The 24,220-nt window shown below is 50.7% G+C and overlaps 1 protein-coding gene across 1 annotated transcript in view; it reads left to right on the top strand.

The window, feature by feature from the left end:
- KIF26B (kinesin family member 26B) overlaps nucleotides 1–24,220 on the top strand; it is a gene marked incomplete at its 5' end in the record, with an annotated part of 356,664 nt that overhangs the window by 146,438 nt on the left and 186,006 nt on the right. Inside the window, one exon of the mRNA XM_081114435.1 lies at nucleotides 22,089–22,255. Within this exon, the coding sequence (XP_080970561.1) occupies nucleotides 22,089–22,255 (167 nt within the window). The remainder of the gene's footprint in view (nucleotides 1–22,088; nucleotides 22,256–24,220) is intronic.

The following is a 24,220-nucleotide window of genomic DNA, read 5'->3' on the forward strand; positions in this document are numbered from 1 at the left end:
ACTCATTCGTCCCTCTGACCTGGGAGGAGAAGGAGTTCAGTCGAAGAAGCTCATTCAGTCAGTGTTTTCAGACACCCACCATATGCCAGGTGTCAGGGGTGGGAAGTCCAGATGAGTGAGGCTTAGCCCCATGCAGGACAGACTGGGGTCGGTGCCAGGACAGACGCACAGACACCATGCTGGGGGAAATAGGGTAGGAGCCAGGGATGTGTTCCATCCAGGTATCAGGAAAAATACAGCTCACTGTGGGTTGTTTCGTGACTATGACTTAGATGGACTTTTATCTGAGCAGTAATCCAGAAATAATAGTAAGTCTTGTACCAGTGGCTGAAGTAGAGGATGTGTTACCCAGCCTAGGTCTTGATTCCACCTTAAAAAAATATCTATTGATTTCAGAGAGGAAGGGAGAGGGAGAGAGAGAGGGAGAAACATCAATGATGCGAGAGAATCATGGATCAGCTGCCTCCTCCACGTCCCCTACTGGGGATCGAGCCCGCAACCTGAGCATGGGCCCCGACTGGGAATCGAACCCTGACCTCCTGGTTCATAGGTTAATGCTCAACCCCTGAGCCACACCGGCCGGGCACGATTCCACCTTTAACAATATCTCCCAGTGTCCCTGGCACGCACGGTGCTAGCAGCGGGCAGGGCTGCCCGCCATCTCCCCTAGGGACCTGGCCTTGGTGTGGCCCCGTGCAGACCGGGCAGAAGGGGAGGCGTCAAAGACCAAGTTCAGGTTCCACTTTCTCCTCTTCTGCCCACTTGGCCTTGGGTCATTCCCGCAGGAAGTGGCCAGGGCCCTGGGCGGCCGTTACCAACTTTGGTTGAATGTATTCTTCTGTTTTTGAGGCAGAATAGGCCGTTTTGAAGCCTGGAGTTAAGAGGCCGCTCCTGTCTCCCTGGTGCCGGCCCTTTGTTGCTCATGTCATGAGACCGGAGGCGTTTCCCGTCGTGACGTGGACCTTCGCACACAAAGCTCACTCTCGGTGTTTGGTGAGATGCAGTCTTACAGGAGAAAGGCTCACGCTATGAGCCTTTTGGTGGTTTTGTGATACTATAAGAAAAGCACTCTCCAGGATTTACATAATAACTTTCTTTCTGGGTTGATGCTTTGCGAACGAGTAGAAAAATATATGAAATAGATTTAAAAGATTTTTTTTCTTTGAAAAATGAGACTAAAATGACTAGTAGAATTATGCACCTTTAATTATCAGTTAAAAAAACCAGCTGCTTGCCCTGACCGGTTTGGCTCAGTGGATAGAGCGTCGGCCTGTGGACTGAAGGGTCTCGGGTTCCATTCCGGTCAAGGGCATGTACCTTGGTTGCAAGCACATCCCTAGTAGGGGGTGTGCAGGAGGCAGCTGGTCGATGTTCCTCTCTCATCGATGTTTCTAACTCTCTATCCCTTTCCTTTCCTCTCTGTAAAAAATCAATAAAATTTATATTTTAAAAAACCCCAAAAAACAAACAAACAAAAAAATACAGCTGCTTTAAATGCCCAGTCACAGAGATGTCACAGTCACAGAGATGTCACAGTCCCGATGGGCACAGATTTGCTCTTTTTCCTTGTGTCTTGCACACGTGACGCTGTTCGCATTGACCGCCGGGTCTGAAAACTGCCGAGATAACGACCGTGATAATGAACCTGGTCCGATGTATTTCCACCACGAAGGGCGTGACTGAGCGGGTCCGGGTTCCGGCCACACCTGCCGCCCGCCTCCCGTGAGGAGCGAGCTGTCATCTTGGCAGAGGACGGGCCTCCTCTCGCTCCCGCCTTCACTGCTGGGAGCCTGACCTTCAGTCCCGTCCGTCTAGGATTCGGTTTCTACCAGGAGTGCTGCTCGAGGTGCGACTGGGAGGAAGGGAGGATGTCAGATCCGGGGGCTGGTTCTGAACTTGGGGCCTGCGCACAGGAAAGCCACTTTGGGCTTGAAGTGTGCCTGCGTCGCGTACGTGCCGTCTCCTCCGAGGTGACCTGGAGCGGCGGGCAGCAGCCCTTGGACTGGTGGAGCCGCCGCGGGAGTTAGGCTTACAGTCTGCAAGAAAGCGTATCCAGGGGTGCATTCCGCTCGGATGGGAGGAGGAAGTTCAGTTCCTGTCACATCTGGGGCTTGATCATTCAAGATTTCACAGCAGTCTACTTCATGCACACTCACTCACATGCACACCCCCCATGTGCACACACTCACATGTGCACACATGCACATGCACACACAGTGCACACATGTGTGCACTCACATGTACACACCCGCACGCACACACGTGCATACACGTGCACCATACACGTGCATGCACACACTCACATGTGCATACATGCACACACATACACACTCACACGTGCACACACACTCAGCCCTCCTGGCTTCACGGGAAAGGTTATAATTTATCCTTTATTGCAGGAATTGGCTGACAAAGAGCTATCGCTTACCTTCCGTCTACATTAAAAATGGGATTCTATTTCAAGCTCAGTGTACACAGTTGTGTTTATCCTTTGAAGGGTTGTTCTAATCCCTTGAATATGTGAAGCAGTAAATTACATTTTGGAGGAATGCTGCAGTGACCTAGGGTGTTTAAATTTTTAAAAATTGCCTTTTGTGTTAGTTTTCAAAATCCAATTGACACGTAAGTGAGAGTCCATCACTCGCCAAGATGACAGGGGAGACACCGCCCACCGCTGGGAGTGCTGGCGCCTCCTGCCTGCAGAGGCTCACTGATGTTTACCTTCAGATCATGCCGTGCTTTTCATTTATTTAGTTTTTGATTTACTATCGATTTATTTAGCTTTAGCTTGCCTATTACAGCAGTTCTCAAAGTGTGCTGAATGAATGATTAGAGTCCCTGAAACCCTTTCATTGGCTCCATGAGATCGAAACTATTTTTGTTAGGTGGTGGTAAGTTGGTGGTGGTAATTTAGGTGGTGGTAAGTTGGCTGGTGGTAAGTTGGTAAATTGTTGGTGGTAGTTGGGTGGTGGTAACTTGGGTGGTGGTAAGTTGGGTGTTGGTAACTTGGGTGTTGGTAAGTTGGTGGTGGTAAGTTGGTGTTGGTAAGTTGGGTGTTGGTAAGTTGGTGTTGGTAAGTTGGGTGGTGGTAAGTTGGTGTTGGTAAGTTGGGTGTTGGTAAGTTGGTGGTGGTAACTTGGGTGGTGGTAAGTTGGTGGTGGTAATTTAGGTGGTGGTAAGTTGGCTGGTGGTAAGTTGGTAAATTGGTGGTGGTAGTTGGGTGTTGGTAAGTTGGGTGTTGGTAAGTTGGGTGGTGGTAAGTTAGGCCTGGGAGGGTCGTACCTGTAGGGTGACCTGGAGGAGCCATTTAAAACATTTCCTTAGCTCTTTTCTTTGGGGTTGTTCAGATCCCCCCGAAAAAATGTTGGCTTCCAGTTTTCTGGGAGCGGAGAGGAAGGAGACAGGGAGACCTCGGATTATTATGTAAAGTTTGGCTGAATTGCTACTTCATGAGTTCCCTTCTCCTAACTTCGCGTGACAGGTTCTAGTCTAGAGACCCTGGGTTTTATCCTCTCGGAGGCTAAACCTTTAGCCCCTGCCAGGTGGAGGCGGACTCACCTGGAGTGGAGAAAGGGCAGAGCTCTAACTGCGTCATAAACAGGATTCCAGCCAGTCCCCTTGGTTCAGCCCCACCATCACCCCCACTTCCCTAGGTGCCCGGTGCCGTCAGTTCTTGAGCCTTTGTGGGGTGTTGAGTTGTAACCTGGGCTGTTTGCAGCTTTGCCCATCACTAGCTTGAGACTCGTCTTTTTTGGATCTAAGTTACTTAGCACTCACCATCCTGGTTCCAGCTTCCAAAACGGCGCTGCGTTTATTTCCTGCCATTTGTTTCCTTTGGCCTTGCGAGCCTATGTCCTCTTAAAAACCTCTTATTGTCATCTTATTAGGATTGCAGTAAAGAGCATTGCTAAGGCACGTATTTAACCCACCATCTCCAACCAGAAGTGTTTCTTTATATTTAAAAGGCAGAAATAATACCTCTAAGGTATTTTCTTAGAAGGTGAAATTGCTAATAGTAACAAGCATTTATTCAACTCCTACCACTTCTTGAACAAAGATTTTTAAAAAAATTATTCATTTCTGAGATCTTATAGACCTAATAGAAAAGCAAGCAGTTTGATTTTAATGTTGAGCAGTCATATGTAATCAATATCAGGTTCAAACGCAGTAGATCTGGGCACGGGTATGTATTGAAGATAAAGTCGCTATTGAGGCATTTTAAGGTTGCTCTGGTTTTCCGAGATGGGATTTCCTGTGATCTCGATTTACTTGCATTGGCCCATATGTAGTCCATTTCTCTCCCTCCCCTTTCCTTTTCCAGAAATGGCTCAAATTATGAAATTAAATTAAAAGGTAAGGTAGGTGTTGGTGGAGGCAATGCAATGTAAGGAAAATATGGAATTTCCCTATTCACTGAGGAGCTACAGGTGCAAGTAGACTTTCTTGGAGACGACCACCTGGGAACAAGTCCTCTAGACCCAGTGGTCATGGGAGCCCGTGCCTATGCTGCAGTGGGAGTATTTACACCTTGGGAATTGGCAGTGCCACAGATCAGGGTCTATTTTTCTGGAAACTGGTTTTTAAATCTTTTTTGCAGCCTAGACCTGACTTTGCTCACAGGGCAGCCCGATGAAGCCCCAGAGCTTCGTAATGATGTCATTATATGTCCGTTACGTGGCCTTGTATGTACTCACCACACCGTGGCCCAGGGAGGCCAGGCGACACAATGGGTGAAATACCACATTTAGAGGCAGACAGCTTGACATTTCGACCCTCCCGTGGCTACTTCCAGCTCCGTGACCTCTGGCAAATTCCTCTGAGCCCCAGCTTCAGTTTCTGAATCGGTAGAACCCGAGAAACAGTTTCCACCTTGCAGGATTGTTGTAAAAAGTAACGACTGTGACAGTCGGCCCTCCGGACACCATGCCTGCAGGAAGCCTGGCTTTACGGGGAGGGACCTCTGTGGCCTCGTCCTGTATTTCAGCAGGGTTGTGACATCTTTGGTTAGGATTCTTATTTTTGTAACAAAATACTAACTTTACCTTATGTTTATCTGGTCTCCAAAATTTATGAAGCTACTTAATCAAGAATCTAGGATCTGTACCTTTCAGACTCTCCCCAGAGAGTGTAATCTCAAACCTTCTCCCCTCCAGGGCTCAAAATCCCGGAGGAGGAGGCGTGTGGTTGGGGGTCAGTAATCTAAAGCACAGCTAACACGTGATCCAGCGGCTCTAAGTTGCATCCTGAAGTCAGATGAAAATAGTAAAGGAGATATTTACATATCTGGGCCAAATCCACACTTAACCCTTTTAATCACCCACGCTGGCTTGTGTCTTGATCTTTCACCTTCCAGCTGTGATCAGAAATTACTATTAGGGGCTCTTGTGTTAATTCTGCCTCAGCACTGGCTGTGCATTTTGAATAGAGGATGTTGAGTAGCCATCACGTGGCTCCATTTCCCTGGTGTACACGCCCGTCCTACACGAGACACCCGTCCTCGTTACAGGGAATTACCTTGTCTTTTCTGAGGAGCTGGTCTGTTCTCCCCCTTCACACAGAGATGCAAACTCAGGCCTCCCTGCTCACCTGTGGGCCAGCAGCATCCGAATCCAGTTTCAGAACCAACCCCAGGAAGGGTGTAAGCTTTCTGTTCGGCTCGTTAGAGGTCTCCTCTAGGTCCTGGTTGCTATGACCGTATCTGTTTTACTAATTATCTTGTATTTGCCTTTTTATAAATGAGAAATCCTCTTATACATCATCTAGTGTGAGGCTCATTTAGGAAATTGCCAGATTTTTGTCTGGACAAGAGAAGACGGGAGCATGAAACGTGTTCAGGTGTTTGAGATGCTGTATTTTGGGAGAGACAGGAGACAGGAAAGTGAGGTCCAAAGAGGAAGATCCGCCCCTGCTCTCCGTTCTGCCTTTCCAGGGAGGCAGTTTTTGCCGCCTGCAAAGGAGAACTTTCTAAGAGTCAGTTACCCCACAGTGGTCTTATTTCCAAAATTATCTTTCAAAGCAGGAGCTTCCCATCTCTGCAGCACCCCAAAGGGGCAGAGTGACCCAGCTCCCTGAATGGTGCCCCTGCATCAGGAGAGGGGGTGGGTCTGTTGACTTCTGAGCTCTTTTATGTGGAGGTTTTTGTATTAAACGGGAGGTTTAGGTTGATTCAGAATAAGTGGGCGTTCCAAGGTGGGGAAGGAGAAGACAGTCAAAATGCCGTCACAAACCTGCCTCTCCCCTGGGACCCGGGCTGTTCCCACTGGTACTGTGACCCTTGGGCACTCCTGGCAGCAGGTGGCGGCTGTGGTGGCAGCCAGGGCTCCAAGGAGCCTGTGGTTGCTTCCTTATGGGGAGTCTTACCCACTGTCTGAGCCACTGTAAGGATGGCTCCAGCCACCCCAGGGAAACGAGTGCAGGAGACAGAAACCTGGGCCAGCACTGAGACTAACGACCCCAGTCCACGTCAGGAGGAGGGTCTCAGGTTTAGAGCGAGAGCCAGGGCGGGGCAAGGAGAGGGGCCCGTCACCAGATGCAGGCCAGGAACCACTCCCCACCTTCTGCAGTGACGTCCAGAGACTGTCTGAAACATTTGAGAGTGAGGTGCATGAGCCTTTAAAAGGAAAAATACACACACACATACACTAGAGGCCTGGTGCATGAAATCTGTGTGTGGGTATGTGCTGGGGTCCAACCCCAGCAGGTCCAGGGGTCCCCAAAGGTGTGGACGGAGTCAGCGAAGAAGGAATGACACAGAGACAGTGTTCAGTTGATCAGCAGCCTAGCCAGGATCTCTAGCCAAGTTCTGGTCAGGATCTCCAGCGAAGTTCTGGTTAGGATCTCCAGCCAGGTTCTGTAGGCATGTTCTCTTGCTAGGTTCTCCAGCCAGGTTCTCCAGGTTCTCCAGCCAGGTTTTGTAGCCATGTTCCCTTGCTAGGTTCTCCAGCCAGGTTCAGTCACTAGGTTCTAGTCAGGTTCTCTTGCCATGTTCTATCCAGGTTCTGTAGCCAGGTTCTGTCTCTAGGTTCTTCAGCCAGATTCTCTTACTAGGTTCTGTCTCTAGGTTCTGTTGCCAGTTTCTGTCCAGGATCTTTTGCCATGTTCTCTCCAGCAAAGTTCTTCTGTCTCTAGGTTCTGTGTAGGTTCTGTGTCTAGGTTCTGTGTCCTGTTGTCTTGTTACACCTGTATTTATACCAGTTGATTCCAATCCTATCAATCTCTATTACAAAGGTTAGGGCGTTTCTTATCTCCATTCCAGGGAGTAAAGATTATGTAGTTTAAGCATGATTGTTCGTAGTTAAAGTGATTAATTACCCGCCTGGCACTTAGTTAAGGGGTTTTATTCCCTCCCTAACTTCAGGGGAAAATCCCTACCTGGGGAAACAACCTTTCTCAGAGAGGTGACCTTGGTTAAAACACATAGTGCCAAGAAGGTGAGCAAACATATTAAGAACAGTATGCCATATATGCCAGGTCCCTTGAAACAGCAAGGATGGACCGGCTCCCGGCAGACATAGACTTTTTTGTTGTTGTTGTTGCTCTAAATATTTCTCCTTTCACCTAGTTTGGTTTCCCTTTACCTATTTTACTATGAATCATTGACAGAAGAAATGGACTTTAGAGGTGACATGATTTTAATACTTTTGAGTTTATGGTATCTATAGTTTGTAAATTCTGAGTTTACAGTGTCTGGCTCATGGTATCTAGTAACTAGTATCTAGTTTATAGTGTCTGTTAGAACACATGCAGGTTGCCTTGTGGATTCCTTTATATTTCTGTTGGTCAGTGTATTCTAGAAGGAAAGGAAATGCAAGCCAAAGCCCCAACTCATTTAGTGAATGTGAGGGTGCGTTCCTGTGGAAAGATGAAATCCGGCGAGTCCCCATTTTTGGGGGGTTTCATTAAGCTTCTTTAATTAAATCTACTGTAAACCTGCTCCAAGGTCCCAGCTGGGACGAGAATTGGATCTTTTTGTTTGCTTACAAGAATTCTAAGAAAATACTGAACTCATTTAAAAAGTGATTCGTTTTTAAAAGTTTTGGAAAAAGCTTCCCTTTTACTGAGACTGGAGGTGTGATTGATAGTGAGTCCTTAAGAGGCTATAGAACTGTGAGACGTTTCCAGAAATCTCGGAAAGGACCTTCCTGGCCTCACAGAGAGGCAGCCAGGGAGACGTAAGGGCCCTGGGAAGCCACGGATCGGCCATAGGCTCTGTGTTCGCACCTTCCCTCCAGCAAACGAAAATATTGGCAAAGATAAAATTTTTATTCCTAAGTGTCTATAACGGGATTTATGGGTGTAGCTTGCTGGGTGTTATTGCCTGTGTAAACCCACGTAACTGTGCACGTAAAGCATGTTTTTATTAGTTCCGACATAAAGTTTTTATGATAATGGCAAACAAAGGGCCAATTTGGCTTAGCTGAGTTTGTTCTTATGACTCCGCTTTGGAGAGATAAGCAACAGTGCAAATAACAGCAGGCTACAGGGAGAAGGTCGGGCTCCCAGGCCGGGGCGCCTGGCCCCATGGGCCACCGAGGTTGGAGGCTGCTTGCTGGGAAGCCCCCAAAGCCTGGCCAGAGGGTAATAGGGTGCAGCTAGGGTGGGGGTGGTGGTGGCTGCCATTAGCTTTCAAGTCGGTTGTTGAGCAGTTATATACCCAGTTGGTCACTGTGGCGTATTCAAATTTAGTTTCTGAAAAGGCCTGCATAGCTGCTATTGAAAGAACTCCCACATACTGGATTTCAGCTGGAGACTTACAGAGAAAAGAGGTTCAAGTGGCTATTGTGGGCCATCTCCCACTCTGGGAGTTAGACAAAGCACAGCCAGAACAAAGTTCCTTTAACGGGGTGCCTTCATCTGAGTCCCTCCTGTCTGCGGTTTGGCAGGCTCGCGGGATGCAGAGCGAGCCCGCGCCTCTTGTTCCCACCACCGCCTTTTCATGTTTGACCCTTGAATGTGGCAAATGATCCCCACGGTGACCTGGATTGGAGGGGAGTTTTTCTAGAATTTGAAGATAAGGCGGCTTTCAGACAAACGGCATTTTCCTTCCCAAACGACTAGTTAAAAGTTGATAGTAACTATGTAATCCGGAACAAGTATGATTCCTAAACCAAAAAAAAATTAAAATTCCGGAGACAGGATTTGACACATGTAAATCTACTTAGGGGACAGTAACATGAAATAGTTTAAGTTGAGTGAGGCTGGAAAATGAAAGATGCGGTTATCAGAGATAGGCAACAATGAGGACTATCTTAGAAAGCAATCAACCGAGACAGCAGGCAAGCCTGGGACACGCTAGGTTCACGCTGGGCTAAGGTCTGTCTGGGACATTGGTGCAATGACAGCTGGGTGGGTAGAGAGCGGCAGTGGCCTAGATTGTAGACATTGGGAGTGATTATGCATCAAGATCATGTGTGAGGAGAGTTCTCGTCCAGGCATCTGGTATACCTCTCCCTCAGTGGAACTGCACCAGAGTCACTCTGGACAGCCGGCTACTTTGATTGACCTGAAAGATCTCTACAGAAAGAAGGACCTTCCAGAACTTCTAGCAGCCTCACTTTGGGGACGTGTTCCCCGATCCAACCTGAGGTTCTTTAGTCTATGTATTTCTTCAGGAGACATGTTTACTGGTTTTCAACTGCGTCTTTGTATGTTTGGCAAGTTGTTTCTTAACATTCTTTCCCCCAGGGGAGGGATAGTCATTCTTTCTCAGAGACACCGCTGGAGCAGAATTCCTCTCCTAAAATTTTTATTAATTTTATTGGGATGACACTGGTTAATAAAATTATATAGGGTTCAAGTGTCCAGTTCTATAAAACATCATCTGTATATTGTGTGTTCACCACCCAATGCCAAGTCTTTGTCCATCACTGTTTATTCCCCCTTTATCCTCTTCTACCTCCTCCACCCCCTTTCCCTCTGATAATCACCATGCTGTTGTTTGCTGGAAGGACAGTTCTGGTGTGTGTGAGTGAGTGTGTGTGTGTGTGTGTGTGTGTGTGTGTGTGTATGTGCACTTACTTAGACTCTGGGGAAAAAACAACCGACTAACTTTTAAGCCAACTGTGAAATGAGTGTACGTTGTCCTGCTCTGGCTGACAGTTTACGAATGTGCTGGTGGTAAGCCCTGTAGAAAGCCAAATAGCAGAGTGTCCCCCACTTCCTCCGCGGGGGTGACTTGGAGTAGGAACAGTGCTCCAAAGGCAAGCTTTGTTTCTGCCTTCACGGAACCGACCTTCCAAAATGGAGATGGCGCTGTCTATGTGGACAAGGGGAACTAATGTCCTGTGTCTTCTCAGTTGGTCTTGAACTTTGTAGATGTTGGCCACCCTGTCTTCCTGAGATGGCCTGGTGGACACCACGCTCTGGATCCAGACCTGGCTCTTCCTCTGCATAGAAGTTCTGTAGACGTCACATTCCTTTGTGTTAAGGGCAGATTCGTGGTTTGGGGAGTTGAGGAAGATGACAGGCTTCACTGAGATCTTGATGTTGCTCTTTCTTGAGGCTTCTAAGGGAATAATCCCATTTAGGGGAATTGCAACAAGACCGATTCGTTACTACAGCTTAGTCTTTTAACTCAGCATTGGATGAATAGCTTTTCAAGTGTGTATGAAAGGCAAGAATCCCAAAAGATCGGTTCTGTTTTCAAGAGTAGACCCCAGGGACTCAGGGTCTGCAACAAAAGGGCAGATATGGAAGAGAGGAAGCCCAGGTCCAACTGTGTTTGAGAATAGAGTGCGCTGGCCGGGGCCCCTGAGGGGGCAGGGCCTGCCAATCTTGCTGGCTCTGGTTTGTCAGGAGGGGAATCTAGTCAGATTGCTCACAATAAGCGTGCTGGCATTGACTTTGCTGGGCCTGACCCACATTATAAAGTTCGAACAAGTGGAAAGGATAGCCAGCCGGGCTTTGGGAAAAGCCATAGCCTGTACAATAGAAGAAAAATCCCAACATCTTAAGTGAACGGAGGAGAAACTTGAGCGGGATCACCAAGTAAAGAAATCAGGACACTGATGGAATGTTACAGCCACAGCAGAAAAAGAAAGTAGAATATTCATTTAGTGAAGACATAATGAGATTATACCATTCCCCGGTGCCAGCTCACAGAAGATCCTCGTCTCTTTGCTAATTGTATTCAAAGCAAGGGGGTGCCGAGAGACTATACAGACCTGAAGGAATCTGACAACAGCAAAATTAATTTCAGAATTCGGTTTTACAACTTACGAGGCCCAAGATTTTTAAATATCCCTAAGTTTGAGAATTCAGGGTTAAGGAAGGATTTAAGGACTATGCAAACATTATTAACCTTCTAGAGCAGTGGTTCTCAACCTGTGGGTCGCGACCCCTTTGGCAGTCGAACGACCCTTTCACAGGGGTCGCCTAAGACCATCCTGCATATCAGATATTTACATGACGATTCATCACAGTAGCAACATGACAGTGATGAAGTAGCAACGAAAATAATGTTATGGTTGGGTCACAACATGAGGAACTGTATTTAAAGGGCCAGAAGGTTGAGAACCACTGCTCTAAAGCACTCTCAATGTCAATTTTACTAGTGAGATAGGCAATGAAAACACACATACGTAAATAAATGTATTTCATTACTAATCTGAATTAACTGGGTGAACTGATTTAGAAAACCATCAACTGAGAGTCCGCCCTGGGTCAGGTGGCAGGGGACAGGCCGATCCTGAATGGGATGAGGACCCAGAGTTGCCCAGTGAGCAGCCCTGCTGAGCTGGTCACTGAATTCTGGACGGTAGGGACGATATGAAGGGTTTTTTTAAAAAAAAATATTTATATTGATTTCAGAGAGGAAGGGAGAGGGAGAGAGAAACATCAATAATGAGAGAGAATCATTGATTGGCTGCCTTCTGCACACCCCCCACTGGGGAGCAAGCCTGCAACCCGGGGGTGTGCCCTGACCGGGAACCGAACCGTGACCTCCTGGTTCATAGGTCCATGCTCAACCACTGAGCCACGCCGGTCAGGCGAGACGATGTGAACTTTAAATGGCCAGCTTTATAGAGGGAGTGATCCCCAACTCAGACGGAATAGGCAGAGGAACAATCCCAGACCCCTTCCAGAGATGATTGGCGGTCAGCCCGCCAAGGTTTGCCGCCTCCTGTGCAGGTTTCCAGTGAGGCTGTGAATCCTTGGTCTTGAGTCGGAAGCCGCTGTTCTTTGTGGAGAACGATGCTCGTGAGTGTGTGTATTTATTATTCTTGATGCCAGAGCCCTCACTTTGGGAGCTAAGTTGCAGCGAGGTTAATCCACTTTATTAAGGCCCCACAGCTGGCCACTTGGCTAGAACCGGGCCCCTGGCTTATGACCAAACTATAGGCGCTCTTTCTGTCTTCCAGGGATTTGCAGTCATTTTGGAATCCTCCCTCGTCCTGCTGCTAGTTTCTAATATGCATAAGTAAGCCCTGCAATTGGCAGGCAGCGCCACAAGCGAGGTGTGTGATTTTGGACAACTGGCCTCACCCATCCGGGCCATGTCCCTTCACGTGGACACGGTGAACGTTGGCCTAGAATACACCTAAGGACTTTTCCGGCTCCATCAAAAGGTGGTGGTTTTGAAAATTGCTTTTGGATGGTGTAGCATGTGGCGTTTCTGCAGCTGGTAACCAGGAGGGCAGAGACGTGAGGTCAGTCCAAGCCGGGACCACGGAAGTCCGTGCGTCGCTGTGGAGCCGCCAGCGGACCCCTAAACTCAGGTCCCTGCTCCCCGTCCGAGTTCTGCGACAATGTTGGAGAATGTTGTTGTCTTCTTTGATGTGTTTGTGTAAAGTCCAGACAAATGTTCAATCAGGGACACACCCTAAAGATGATCAGGACTATTTCCAAACGCCCCTGCGTTATATTTGGTCGTGACATGAGGAACCACAGGACCCATTCAGCTACGTTACCCCACTTCACCCCAGGCAGTCTGAGTTCCCCCAGCTGGGGGGTCAGGGCTGAGAGAGTTTCTCGTGCTGTCATCCACCAAGCCAGGCCCAGACGTGGTTCTCATCATTCCATGCAACGTTGACTGAGGCCGAAGCATGGTCTACCCTTTGCTGGGCACTGGGATCGCACTGGTAGTTCCATTTGGCCCAGCCCGTTTCCAGTCTGACCATCTGTCCACTGAGGCTGTGGTTTGGAGCTGCCAGGGCCGAGCAGGGTGAATCCTACCATCGGGAGCCAGGCTGAGTGCTGTCGCCTCCATAAAGGTCCCACACAGGGACTGTGCTCTCGGGGCTCCAGCAGCTGCTGGCTTCACCCTTCTGCCTTATGTGGGCTACCATCCCAGCATCCTGAGGGGTGCATGCATGCGTATGTGTGTATGCATATGTGTGCGTGCATGTGTGTGTGTGCATGTGTGTGAGTGCATGCCTTTGCTTCCCCAGTTTTGCCCAGAATGCAAGGTTGCTTTTGCCTCTAGCAAAACTGGCCATTCTGCAGACTTGAGGTGGGTCCTTCAGAGCCAAGAATGGTCTACAGGTCCTCTTGACTTTTTCATCAGAGCGGAATTAAAAGGAGGAAGTAAGGTGCCCACAAGGAATGCATATTTAAGATTCCAGGCCACAACGCACCGCTGGTTTTCTGGAAAGTTTTCCAAGCATTAGCCAAGACTCGGGTGAAGGACTGTGCCATGTGCCCTGGGAAGGGCCTGCTTCTTAAAGATACATGACGATGTCCTCTACAGACAAACAGCCGGCTGAGCAGGGGCGGAAAAGGCCATGGGCCGTGAGAGGATTAACTGCTGCATCAGCTCCAGCGGATCTGATGTGCAGCCTCTGAACCTTATTGTCCCCCCCCTGTAGGAAACAGTGCCATTCTGCAAGGGTGACCTCACGCAGGGATTCAGGAATTCAAAAGTTCCAAGCCCTTTTCTCCAAAGGTTAGGAGTATTTTTCTTAATGGAAAAGGGAGAGAGTGGCTCCGTTTGTGCCCTGGACCTTCACATTTCTGTGTGTACCTTTATCTTCCAGGCCTTGGGGTCAGAGTTTAGCGGAGACTCCTGTCTAGTACCAGGGGCTCCTGGGCTGGCATTGGGCCCTCAGTCTCTGGCTGGCTTCTCCTCTCCTGGGAGCCCTGGGCCTAGGGTCCCTTGTCCAATGTTCCAGAGGATCCCAGCTCCCCACCTGTGGCTCTCACCCCCTCACACTCCAGCTGGCCGAGAGGGACAAACACTGGTCTTCTCTCCCCCTTGTTAAATCTTTTTATGTAAATTTCTTTTTGTTTTTCTCTTTCTTTTTTCTTCCCCTTTCTCCTGTTTCTCTCTGTTTCCCTGGGTCTCCGTGCTTGCCTTTTCTTTCCGCCGCTCGGTCACGTGTCTCCCCGCTATACCGAATTACATATATGCTGAAATACGTTATTTTTGTTGAATACAGCTTTAGGCACCCTTAGTCATAGTTTTTTAAATCAGGTGAAAATAACCTGTTTCTTAAAATCAAACAAACTCCAGCAATCCCAATTCAGCTAAATGAAGTTCATTTTTATTTGCATGTGTTTGTTAAGTAGTGTATTAATTGATGTATTTATTGGATATATTCCATATCTAAACTCTGTGCTGTGCTGTGATACTGAGGTGAGCAAAACCCAGTCTATTGGTTTTTTTTTTAAATTTATCTTTATTGATGAAAGAGTTACAGATATCCCCTTTGTGTGTGTTTTTCCCCATTGACACCCTCCTCCCCTCCTAAGCCTTCGCCACACTACTGTCCGCATCCATGAGCCATGCATATATGCGTACAAGTTCCCCGGTCCATCTCCCCTCCCCCCACCCCCACCATCCCTCTGAAATTCATCAGTCTGTTCATGGTTCTAGATCTCTGGATCTATTTTGCTCACTAGCTTCCACATATGAGTGAGATCGTGTGCTACTTACCTTCCTCTGACTGCCCAGTCCCTATTGTCACAGGGCTGGCCATGGTTAGGCAGAGAGACCCGTGTCATCAGTTACAAGACAAACAACTGCTCTTATAGCCTAAGGACAGGGCTGGGGACACACGGAGGGTTGGCCCTGATCGTCAGTGTGGGGATGGGTGCTCAGGACACGCGTTCTTGGGCCCTGGCTCTTGGCTGGGTGTTTGGGGGTGGGGAGCCGTGGGAACCTTCCCCCAGTAGAAGAGCAGCTCCCAGTCATCCATACAGGACTAACGGGGTCAGTCCGCCCGGCCTTGGGAGTCGCCCCTGGTGTGCTGACCCCGAGGTCAAGGTTGGGCTGATAAGGGTTGTGATTTCCTCTTGACTACTCAGTCTAAGTTCGCTCAGTTGCAAGCTGAACATGAGATCAGTTACATCAAGATCCAGACCACCTGATTTTAGTTTCGTTCGATTATAAAAGTCACAAAGCACTTGGATAGCGTGAGCTCTTTGTGCACATTGAGAAATTATTCAAATAATCATGCTCTCTGCTCTTTATCAAGTCTTTTGTTGTGGCCCCTGTTCTGAGTGGGAGCCAGAGTGGAAGAGCTGTACTGGGGCCAGGTACACCCGAGGACAGAAGCCACGCCCGGCGGCATTTCCTGTTCCAAGGCTTTCCATGCGTGGAGTTGAAGCTGTTACTTGATAATAATGGTGCCTACTTCATAGGGTTTTTATCAGGACTAAGTATGACAGGACACATGCAAAGCTCACCTGATGTCGTTCCTCAAAATCATGTCAGCTGGACTCCTTGTGTCGTTAACATGTCATTGAACATGTCACCACAACCACCCCGCAAAACAGCATTGAGGATTAAGTATTAACATTATTGGGATTCAACGTATCTGCCGGGTGAAGTTAAATACACACGTAGAAATACTGCAGGCTCGATGGCACGGCTTTAGCATTTGTCAGAAGATACTCTGTACAAGGATATTTGAGCCGTGGGCTGCCCTCTTGGAACGAAGGAATCTCAGGGCAGACGCCAGAACAGAAGTGTCAGTGGTCCTTGCTTCATCCTGCAGCTCAGTCCTTTCTGAGGCCTGTGGGTGACCCTGCCCCTTTACCCTCTAGCGACAGAGAAGGAAAGAAAACAGCCATCAGTCGGAGGGGCCCCGATCGAGCCCCGATAAGGGGCCTCCTGCAATGGAGCTGCCTCTTCTGTTTGCCGAGGCTCATCCCACGGGGCAGACCCGGGTGGCGGTGCGGCTGTAAATCCAGGTGGAGGAGAGGAGGACCTCGCGGGCCCTCACCAGCCCGGTGTGCGGAATTCTCTTCTGCAAGAGGTCACTGAGTCAAATGCTATGGCTGGATAATTTTATGGCTGCTAATAAAATTTATAGCCGAAGCAAGCTGAGATAATAAGGGTAATCAGGCACCCAGCCCTGGGACAGGAGAATCCCTCCTGGGGGCCCCTTGGTGCTGGCCGGGGGCCGGGCAGCAGGGGTTGTCTGTCTGTCTGACCCCTCCAGGCCAGTGGCAGAGGCTGCGAGGACTGGGCCAAGCCCGGGGGCAAGCTGCAAGCTAGGTGGTAACTGCTGTGCTTGGGGGCAGCAGGCCAAGAGCCACAGGAAAATTATCTGTGGTATTTATTTAACTACAAAAAAGTTTTTAATCTTCACCTGAGGATATTTTTCCATTGATTTTCAGGCTGAGTGGAAAAGAGAGGGAAAGACAGAGAGAGGCATCGATGTGAGAGAGAAACGTCGACTGGTTGCCTCCTGCACGCTTCCCGACCAGGACCTGGGCCAGGTCAGGGAGCCTGCAACTGATGTACCTGCCATTGACTGGAATCGAACCTGGGACCCTTCAGTCTGCAGGCCGACGCTCTATCCACTGAGCCAGACCAGCTAGGGTTCTGTCCTATTCAAATGCCTGACAGCAATCAGTGAGCATAAGAAAGGATCAGAACCAATGAGTTCTGGAATACTGAACTGTGGAAAGCAGGTTAACCGACTGCTTGGCATGACATGACTCGGTGTGACTCGGCTCGGTGTGATGTGGGGCTGGGGCACCCTGACCTGCCCAGGCTCTGCAGGAAAGGAGGTTGTCCGGCTTCCCAGCTTCCCAGTGCTTCCCCCTAGAGTGGGGTGTTTCTTTCGTTTCTGTGCCTGCAAAGAGAACATAAGCGTAACTCAGGAAAGGAAGCCTTCTGGCCCCAGAAGGAGTGGTACCAAAGCAAACGCCATGCACCGTGGTTGCTAAGGCAGGAGCCCTTTGTGCAAAGTGCAGGCTGCCAGGGGGAGGGGAAGCTGGGGGAGGGAGAATAGTAGCGGGGGAGGGCGGAGTCTGCTCTGTGCTCCGAGAGGGGATTGCCTCATCTTCCTGCAGCCAGAGCTAAGACTCAGATAGGAAGATAAAAATAGCTGGGGTGCATTTACACCTCAGAACACTATGAAGCAGCAAAAAGGAAGGATCTCTTACCCTTTGAGACAGCCTGGAGGGACCTGGAGAGTATTACGCTAAGTGAAACAAGCCAGCCAGAGAAAGACAAGTGTCACGTGGTCTCTCTCATATATGGAAGATAAAGAACAAAATAAACTGATGAGAAAAATAGATCCAGAGACATAGCAGCATAGAACAGACTGTGGAATCTCAGGGAAAGCAGGAGAGGGCGGGTGGAGAGAGATTAATGGGTGAACTTATATGTATACTAGAGGCCTGGTGCACGAAATTTATGCACGTGTAGAGTCCCCAGGCCTGGCTGGTGATCAGGGCCGATCGGGGCCTTCCAGCTGCTGGCCGGGGCCTTCCAGCTGCTGTCCAGGGCCTTCCTTCCACCACTCCCATCTGCTGGCTGGGGCCTTCCGTCGTTCTGCGTGCCCCCTGGTGGTCAGCACATGTCATAGCTGGTGGTCGAACTCCTGAGGGGGCAATTTGCATATTAGCCTTTTATTATATAGGATAAGCATAGCCCATAGACACAGACAATAGGGTGATGAAGGCCTGGGGAAGGGGGCAGGCTAGAAGGGGTCAATGGGGAAAGGGGGCGTCTGTAATACTTTCAACAATGAAGATAAATTATTAAAGTGTGGCCTGGATGCTGCACGGAGCAGATGACTTTCTGTGCACATCAGCATCCCCGTGGCTGACGTAGGGCATTGCGTGCGCAGTGCACTTGGTTTGATCTTTGGTTTGGGAATACATTTTTTATCTTTTTTGTTGGCAGGTATGCTTCCCTGGTTTATATTTCACATGGGCTGTCTGAGAATGTATCCTGGCATCCTAAGTGCTCGGCAGCCAACAGCATAGCTGCATCCCATGACTGTACCAAGGGTTACCTTTTCTGAGAGGATTGTAAGTTGGTTTGTGCTCAGAAATAGTTATTGAGCACCCACTGTTTGCACAACCATGAGAACATTAAGTCACAGGGTTAGTAATCAGTGACAATCAGAGATGTCCCCAAACAGTGAGATGGTGACTGCCCGAGAGAAAACGCTGTTACATGTTAGCTACACGTGAGTAAATGTGGTTGGAGACGGAGCAGGATGCACCTGCCGCCTGTGGGTGCCTCTGCGCAGGAAATGGATGCTGCCGGTCCCGGCAGCCTCGGCAGAGCCGGAGGAGGCGCCTTTCTGGGTCAGGAATGCCATTTGAGACGAACCCCACCCGGAGACGCTGGCAGCTCAGAGCCGCTGGCAGCAGGGGGTTAGAGGCCAGTGGCTCACAGACTGCCATTCGAGATGTGGAAGCGACCTGGGCTTGTGAGAGCCAGACATCTTTTGTCTTGACTCTGTGGGCAAGCGCATCGCCAAACGGAAGATTTTTCTATTTCTTTGGGGATGAATTTACAGCTCTTCATACTGAATGATGAGAGCAAATGTGTATGTGGTTGAAGACGTGGAGCTGGCTTTGTCTGTGAGGTCTGTGAAGAGCAGCCTCCGTGCACATGAGTGATAGCTGGGGCTCTCATGCATGCTGAGGGCCCACATGGACAAGCACACACGTGTGCAAACACACATGCACAAGCACACACGTGCAAATGCACATTCACAAGCACACACGTGCAAACACACATGCTCAAAAGCACACGTGCAAACACACATGCACAAATGTACACATGCACACATGCTCAAAACACACATGTGTAAACACACAGATGCGCAAACATGTACAAGCACACATGTACAACATACGTGCGAACACACATAAGCACACATGTGCGAACACACATGTGCACACTCTCCATGGTGTTTTGAAAGTAACAGATTCCATTGCTTCAGTGAACTGGTTCTGAGGGGCCGAGTGGAGAGCTAACGGCAGGCTTTAACCAGAACTAAACCCAGAAAACCCTGCGCTGAGACATCTGGTCCCCCGCCCCCTAGTCTGTGAGTAGGACCCGCCCGCAGGGTTCAGCCGGCTGCACACACACCATCCGAGGAACAGACTCCCCACCGGAGCCTCAGTTTCCCAATGTGTCAGCTGGAGGGTTTCGCACCTGAATCTCCTCAGGGACCGTCGTGCATCTGTCATGTTGTCGTGAGAGAGGACATTGATCCAGAGCGGCCTGGTAGCAGAGGCCAAGCCTCGTCCTCTGGACACGGGCTCCCGCTGGTCTCTGCGCTGCAGCAGGCACTCCGGCTCCCACCCTCGGGCATTTTCTCTCCGTGGATGTGGGAGGGGCCGAGAGCAGCCCCGGGACAGGAAGTGGTCCTGGGGGGGCGGGGGTAAGGAGGGGAACTGGACTGAGGGTGGAGTGCAGAATAGAGATAGTCTCAGGTTTAAATAAACCGGGTCCAGCCCTGGCTCCCCCACTCCCTGTCCCAGGGTAAGTGGCCCCATCCTCCTGCCCATCAGCTGCCTCAGGGGGAATTGGCTAAATCTTAGAACCCAGCTTCCACAGGCGACACCTGAGGGCTCCCACCCAGCCCATCCGCCAGCCCCGCGTGGACCCCACGTGGCCCGGGAGCAGGAGGTGGGGCCGCTGAGCGGCTGGGCAGGGGCAGGGAGCCTGGGGGCTGGTCTCCCCAGCCTCGGAGCAGCCCATGCTTTCGGGCGACTTACACACAGCAGGGCCCGGGCCGGAGCTGGCAGCCGCAGCCAGCCCCCTGCGACACTTTTGAAGGGCGTGCGCTTGGGCCACTGGTCTGAGAGGCCGCAGCCGCGACATGAAACGCGCCGCCAGGAGAATGCTGCTCCTGGGAGGGGTGTGCCACCACGGGTGGGGGCAGCGACAGAGCCTGGGGCGAGAGTGACATGGAGGGATCACGCCTCAGATCTTTTAAGGACTGTGGTGTCTGCCCCACGTCACTCAGAGAGCCAGTCCCGAAGCGGGGAGACTGAGTCACGGTGAGGCCGAGGCGTGTGGCAGCGTCTCACGCATACGTGTTGTAGGACCGACCAGGGGCTGCAGCTGGTGGCCCGGGTCTGTTTCCTCCAGAAGCAGGTGGGAGGTGACCCAGGTCCAGCCCCTCCTCCTCCTCCGGCCCCCACGCCCAGGGGGTGCCTCAGGCTGCCCCCCACGGACACTGGGCTGTTTTGTGGTGACGACAGCGTGATGGACATATCTTCAGCCCCCCGGTTGTTCCAGGGGTCCCTGCGGGAGAGGGGCAGGTGGTGGAGGGGAGCCCACCGCAGCGGGCAGCGGAGGCAGCCCAGGGAGAGGTGGCCGGTCCCTGCCCTGGGCAGCGCCTTGCTGAGCCCGGGACGTGCTCCAGGCACTGCGGCCTCTGCTGCCTCCACTCGCTCTCTCATGTGGGTCGGGTTTCCTTACAGCGCGCTGAATGAATGAGAAGGAGAAAGTGTGCGTGGGCAGAATTTCAGCGGCTCAATGCCAAGGCTTTCCGAGTAAGCGCATGAATTTAAGCCAAGTGTCAGGTCGCCGGGCCTCAGAGTAATGGCTGTTCGGCCAGTAATGAAAAGCGCAAATGCGTTTGTGTTCCGAAGGGTAACAAATGGGACTCTCCCCGTCTGCTCGGTCACAAAGAGGAAACTGCCCCCTGCCCTCGCTCTATTGCACTTGCATTTTCTAAGCAATTAGAAGCACTGTCCACTCAGCTTTAAGAACTTGGGAGCTGGCTGCAGGCTTTTTTTTTTTTTAAATCCTCACCCCAGGATATTTTTTCCATTGATTTCTAGAGAGTGGGAGGGAGGGAGGAGGCGGGGGGGGGGGGAGAGAGAGAGCGAGAGAGAGAGAGAGAGAGAGAGAGAGAGAGAAACATTGATGTTAGAAAGACACATTAATTGGTTACCTCCCCAGGGCTGGGGAACCTGCAACCAAGGTACATGCCCTTGACCACAAATCTAACCCCCAACTCTTTGTTCCACAGGCCGATGCTCTAACCACTGAGCAACCAGCCAGGGCTGTCTGGAGACACTTTTTTTTTGAGCTAAAGTTTCCCCTTTTTAGAACAATTTTTAGTTTTTACAAATAGACCAAAGTTTTAATGTCACAGGTTTTCGAAATAGCACTCTGGACTTGCCTGCATTATTATCCCATTTGTCATGGGATTAGCGCTTTCCTGGAGCAGATTTCTACACAGGTGTCCCATTGTGCCCAGAAGTACAGCTCTTCATGGCATATGATATGGATTTAGGCAACAGGGACCCAGCCCCAGCGGCTAGAACTTCTGTTATGAAGGCAGTGATTGCAAATAAAACGGGAGCCATTTATCTTAATGATCCAGGAGGAAAATGAAATGATCTCACCCTCCCCGTGAGCCCCCCTGAAATTCATGGCGACTCTATTTTTATGAGCTTTTGGAAGTCATCTGCGTGCCGACTGCCTACAGCAAACAACAAGTGATGCTTTAATTCCTTATGCCAGCATCAGCAGGCTCACGTCTCCCTTAACAAAATGATGCCTTTGCCCCCTCGTCGGTTGGAGAGCACTTGGGGTCACTCCTGGTAAGACACTAGCCGGCACTGGTCGATGGCACCGGCCTGGTCTTGGGCTGCAAACAGTGTGGATAATGGTTCATGCTCTCCCCTCCAAATGCAGGGGAGACAGACATAATGGAAACTTACAATGTCAGCGGGTGATTTTATTCCATTATTTTGAATGCAAGTGAGGAGGCATCCTGGCTGAAATGCTGAGAAACGGCCATGGAGGGGCCCTGAGCACCGTGTATGCTGTGTGACGGGGGGATGTGCTCCTTTCCCTGCCCCCCGACGCTGTCAGTGGTGGTCAGGGCACGTGGCGAACTCAGTAATGAGCTCTGTGTCCGTTTCCTCCTCAGATCTCCCAGCTGATGACAGAGACGGGCCGGGAGGGCCTGTCCGAAGCGGCTCTGAATCGCTACAATGCAGACAAGCCGTCCGCCTCCGGCGCCCCCGCCTCGCAGGGCTCCTGCATGGCCACCGAGACCTCCACGGGCACCTCCGTGGCCGCGTCCTTCTTCGCAAGGTAAGAGAGGTTTCCAGAGCCTCGGTTCTCTCAGATCAGCCGTCTGGTTAGCCTCTCACGTGGGCCAATTCCGACAAAACACTAGGAAGTGTCCTGGCTGGTGCGGCTCAGTAGGTTGGGTGTCTCGTGCACTGAAAGGTCGCTGTTTGAGTCCCAGTCAGGGCACAAACTGGGATTGTGGGCTTGATCTTCTGGAGGGGGCGTGCATGAGGCAGCCCATCAGATAATTGGATGTTTTACTCTCACATCAATGTTTCACTTCCTCTCTTTCTCCCTTCCTCTCTCTCTAAAAATCTATAAAAAATATCTATATATATAAAAGCCTAAGCGACCAAATGATCGAACAACCGGTTGACCGGTCGCTATGATATGCACTGACCACCAGGGGGCAGACACTCAAAGCAGGAGCTGCCCCCTGGTGGTCCGTGTGCTCCCACAGTGGGAGCGTCGCTCAACCAGAAGCTGGGCTCACGGCTGGTGAGAGCAGCTGCGGTGGCACGAGCCTCTCGCGCCTCCATGGCAGTGCTACCGAGCGGCGGCAGCAGGCGCAGAGGGGCTGGGATGCGGGGTAGCGGTGCCCAGCCCCAGCTCGGGCTCCTCCCTGGCCGCCTGCCACTTCCCGCACTGCTACATCCCATGGCTGAAACTGGCAGTTCGACAACCCCCAAGGGGTCCCGGATTGCGAGAGGGCGCGGGCCAGGCTGAGGGATCCCACCAGTGCATGAATCCGTGCACCGGGCCTCTAGTTGAAAATAAAACACTAGGAAGAGTTTGGGGCCATTCTCTGACCTCGCCCTTTAAGACAGGACTCTCCGCCTCAGCACTGTGGGCATCTTGGGCCAGGTCCTTCTGGGTTGTGGGGACCGTCCTGTGCGTCGGAGGGTGAATAGCAGCCCCTGGCCTCTGCTCACTGCATCCCTATGGCACCTTCCCCATCGCACACGTCCCCTGGGTGCTGAGAACCGCGGTTCTGAGAACACGTGGCTGTAAGGGTGCTATTGCGTGGGGTGAGGGCCTTCGTGGGTGCAGCCCTGTGGCCGGCGTGTCCAGATTTATCTTCTTATCACAGAAGGAGCTGCTTAAGTATGAACACTGTAGAGATGGTAGTTTTCTTCCTGCTTGAGGGACCCGCTGGGAGTCACCAAATACCGCCCAGCTAATCTTAGAAACTGAAAACACGAAGAACAAAAGAGAAAGGCATTTCAGCCATGTCCTCTGCCTAATTTAGCAACTTGGTGGAGACAGGGCCACAGACGGGGGACAGCTGGGAGTCTGACCTCAGTCCCCCGACCTTATGAATGAGGAAACTGGGGACCCGCCGCCTGAACCTGGGGGTTCATTCGCAGCAAAGCCCGAGACAGAACCCGATTCCTCTGCTATTTTTTCCCCTCTGCAGCTCATTCTTTATTTGGTTCTTGGAACTTAACCTTAGAAAACTTGTCCTGCCTCAGATTGCTAAGCTCCCGACACTGAAATAAATAGGAAATCAGATGACGCTTGGGTTCCAGGGGTCCTCAGTTCCAGGTCTGCCTCAGTTTCCTCCTGTGTAAAGCGAGGAGGACACCCACCCCTAGGGCTGCTCTGAAGATTGCGATGAGTGTGGTACAAAGGACTATGCAGATGTTAATTCAGAATGGACGTAGCTAGCATGTCAGTAGGGGAATGTTGGATGGCTTTTCCCGTCACCCTCATGAATGGTAACATCGAAAGCACAGACGTGAGCAAGGGGCTCAGGTTGCGAGAGGAGGGTCGGAGGACTGATACCTGGGGTTAAGATGCAGGCCAGGCAGCATGTGGGCTTGTGGAAGACTGGCTTTGAGGTCCCGATTATACCGTGGTGCCATGTTTATTGTCCTGTGAACAATCGGGCCAACTTGAATGCATGGGGAGTAACAGGAAACATGTATGTGCAGCCACCATCCATGGGGGCCATCGTGCTGGCTCTGGGTGGACATGGATTCCTGT

This window comes from Myotis nattereri, assembly GCF_964212035.1.
Source record: "Myotis nattereri genome assembly, chromosome: 20".
Classification (NCBI taxonomy): domain Eukaryota; kingdom Metazoa; phylum Chordata; class Mammalia; order Chiroptera; family Vespertilionidae; genus Myotis; species Myotis nattereri.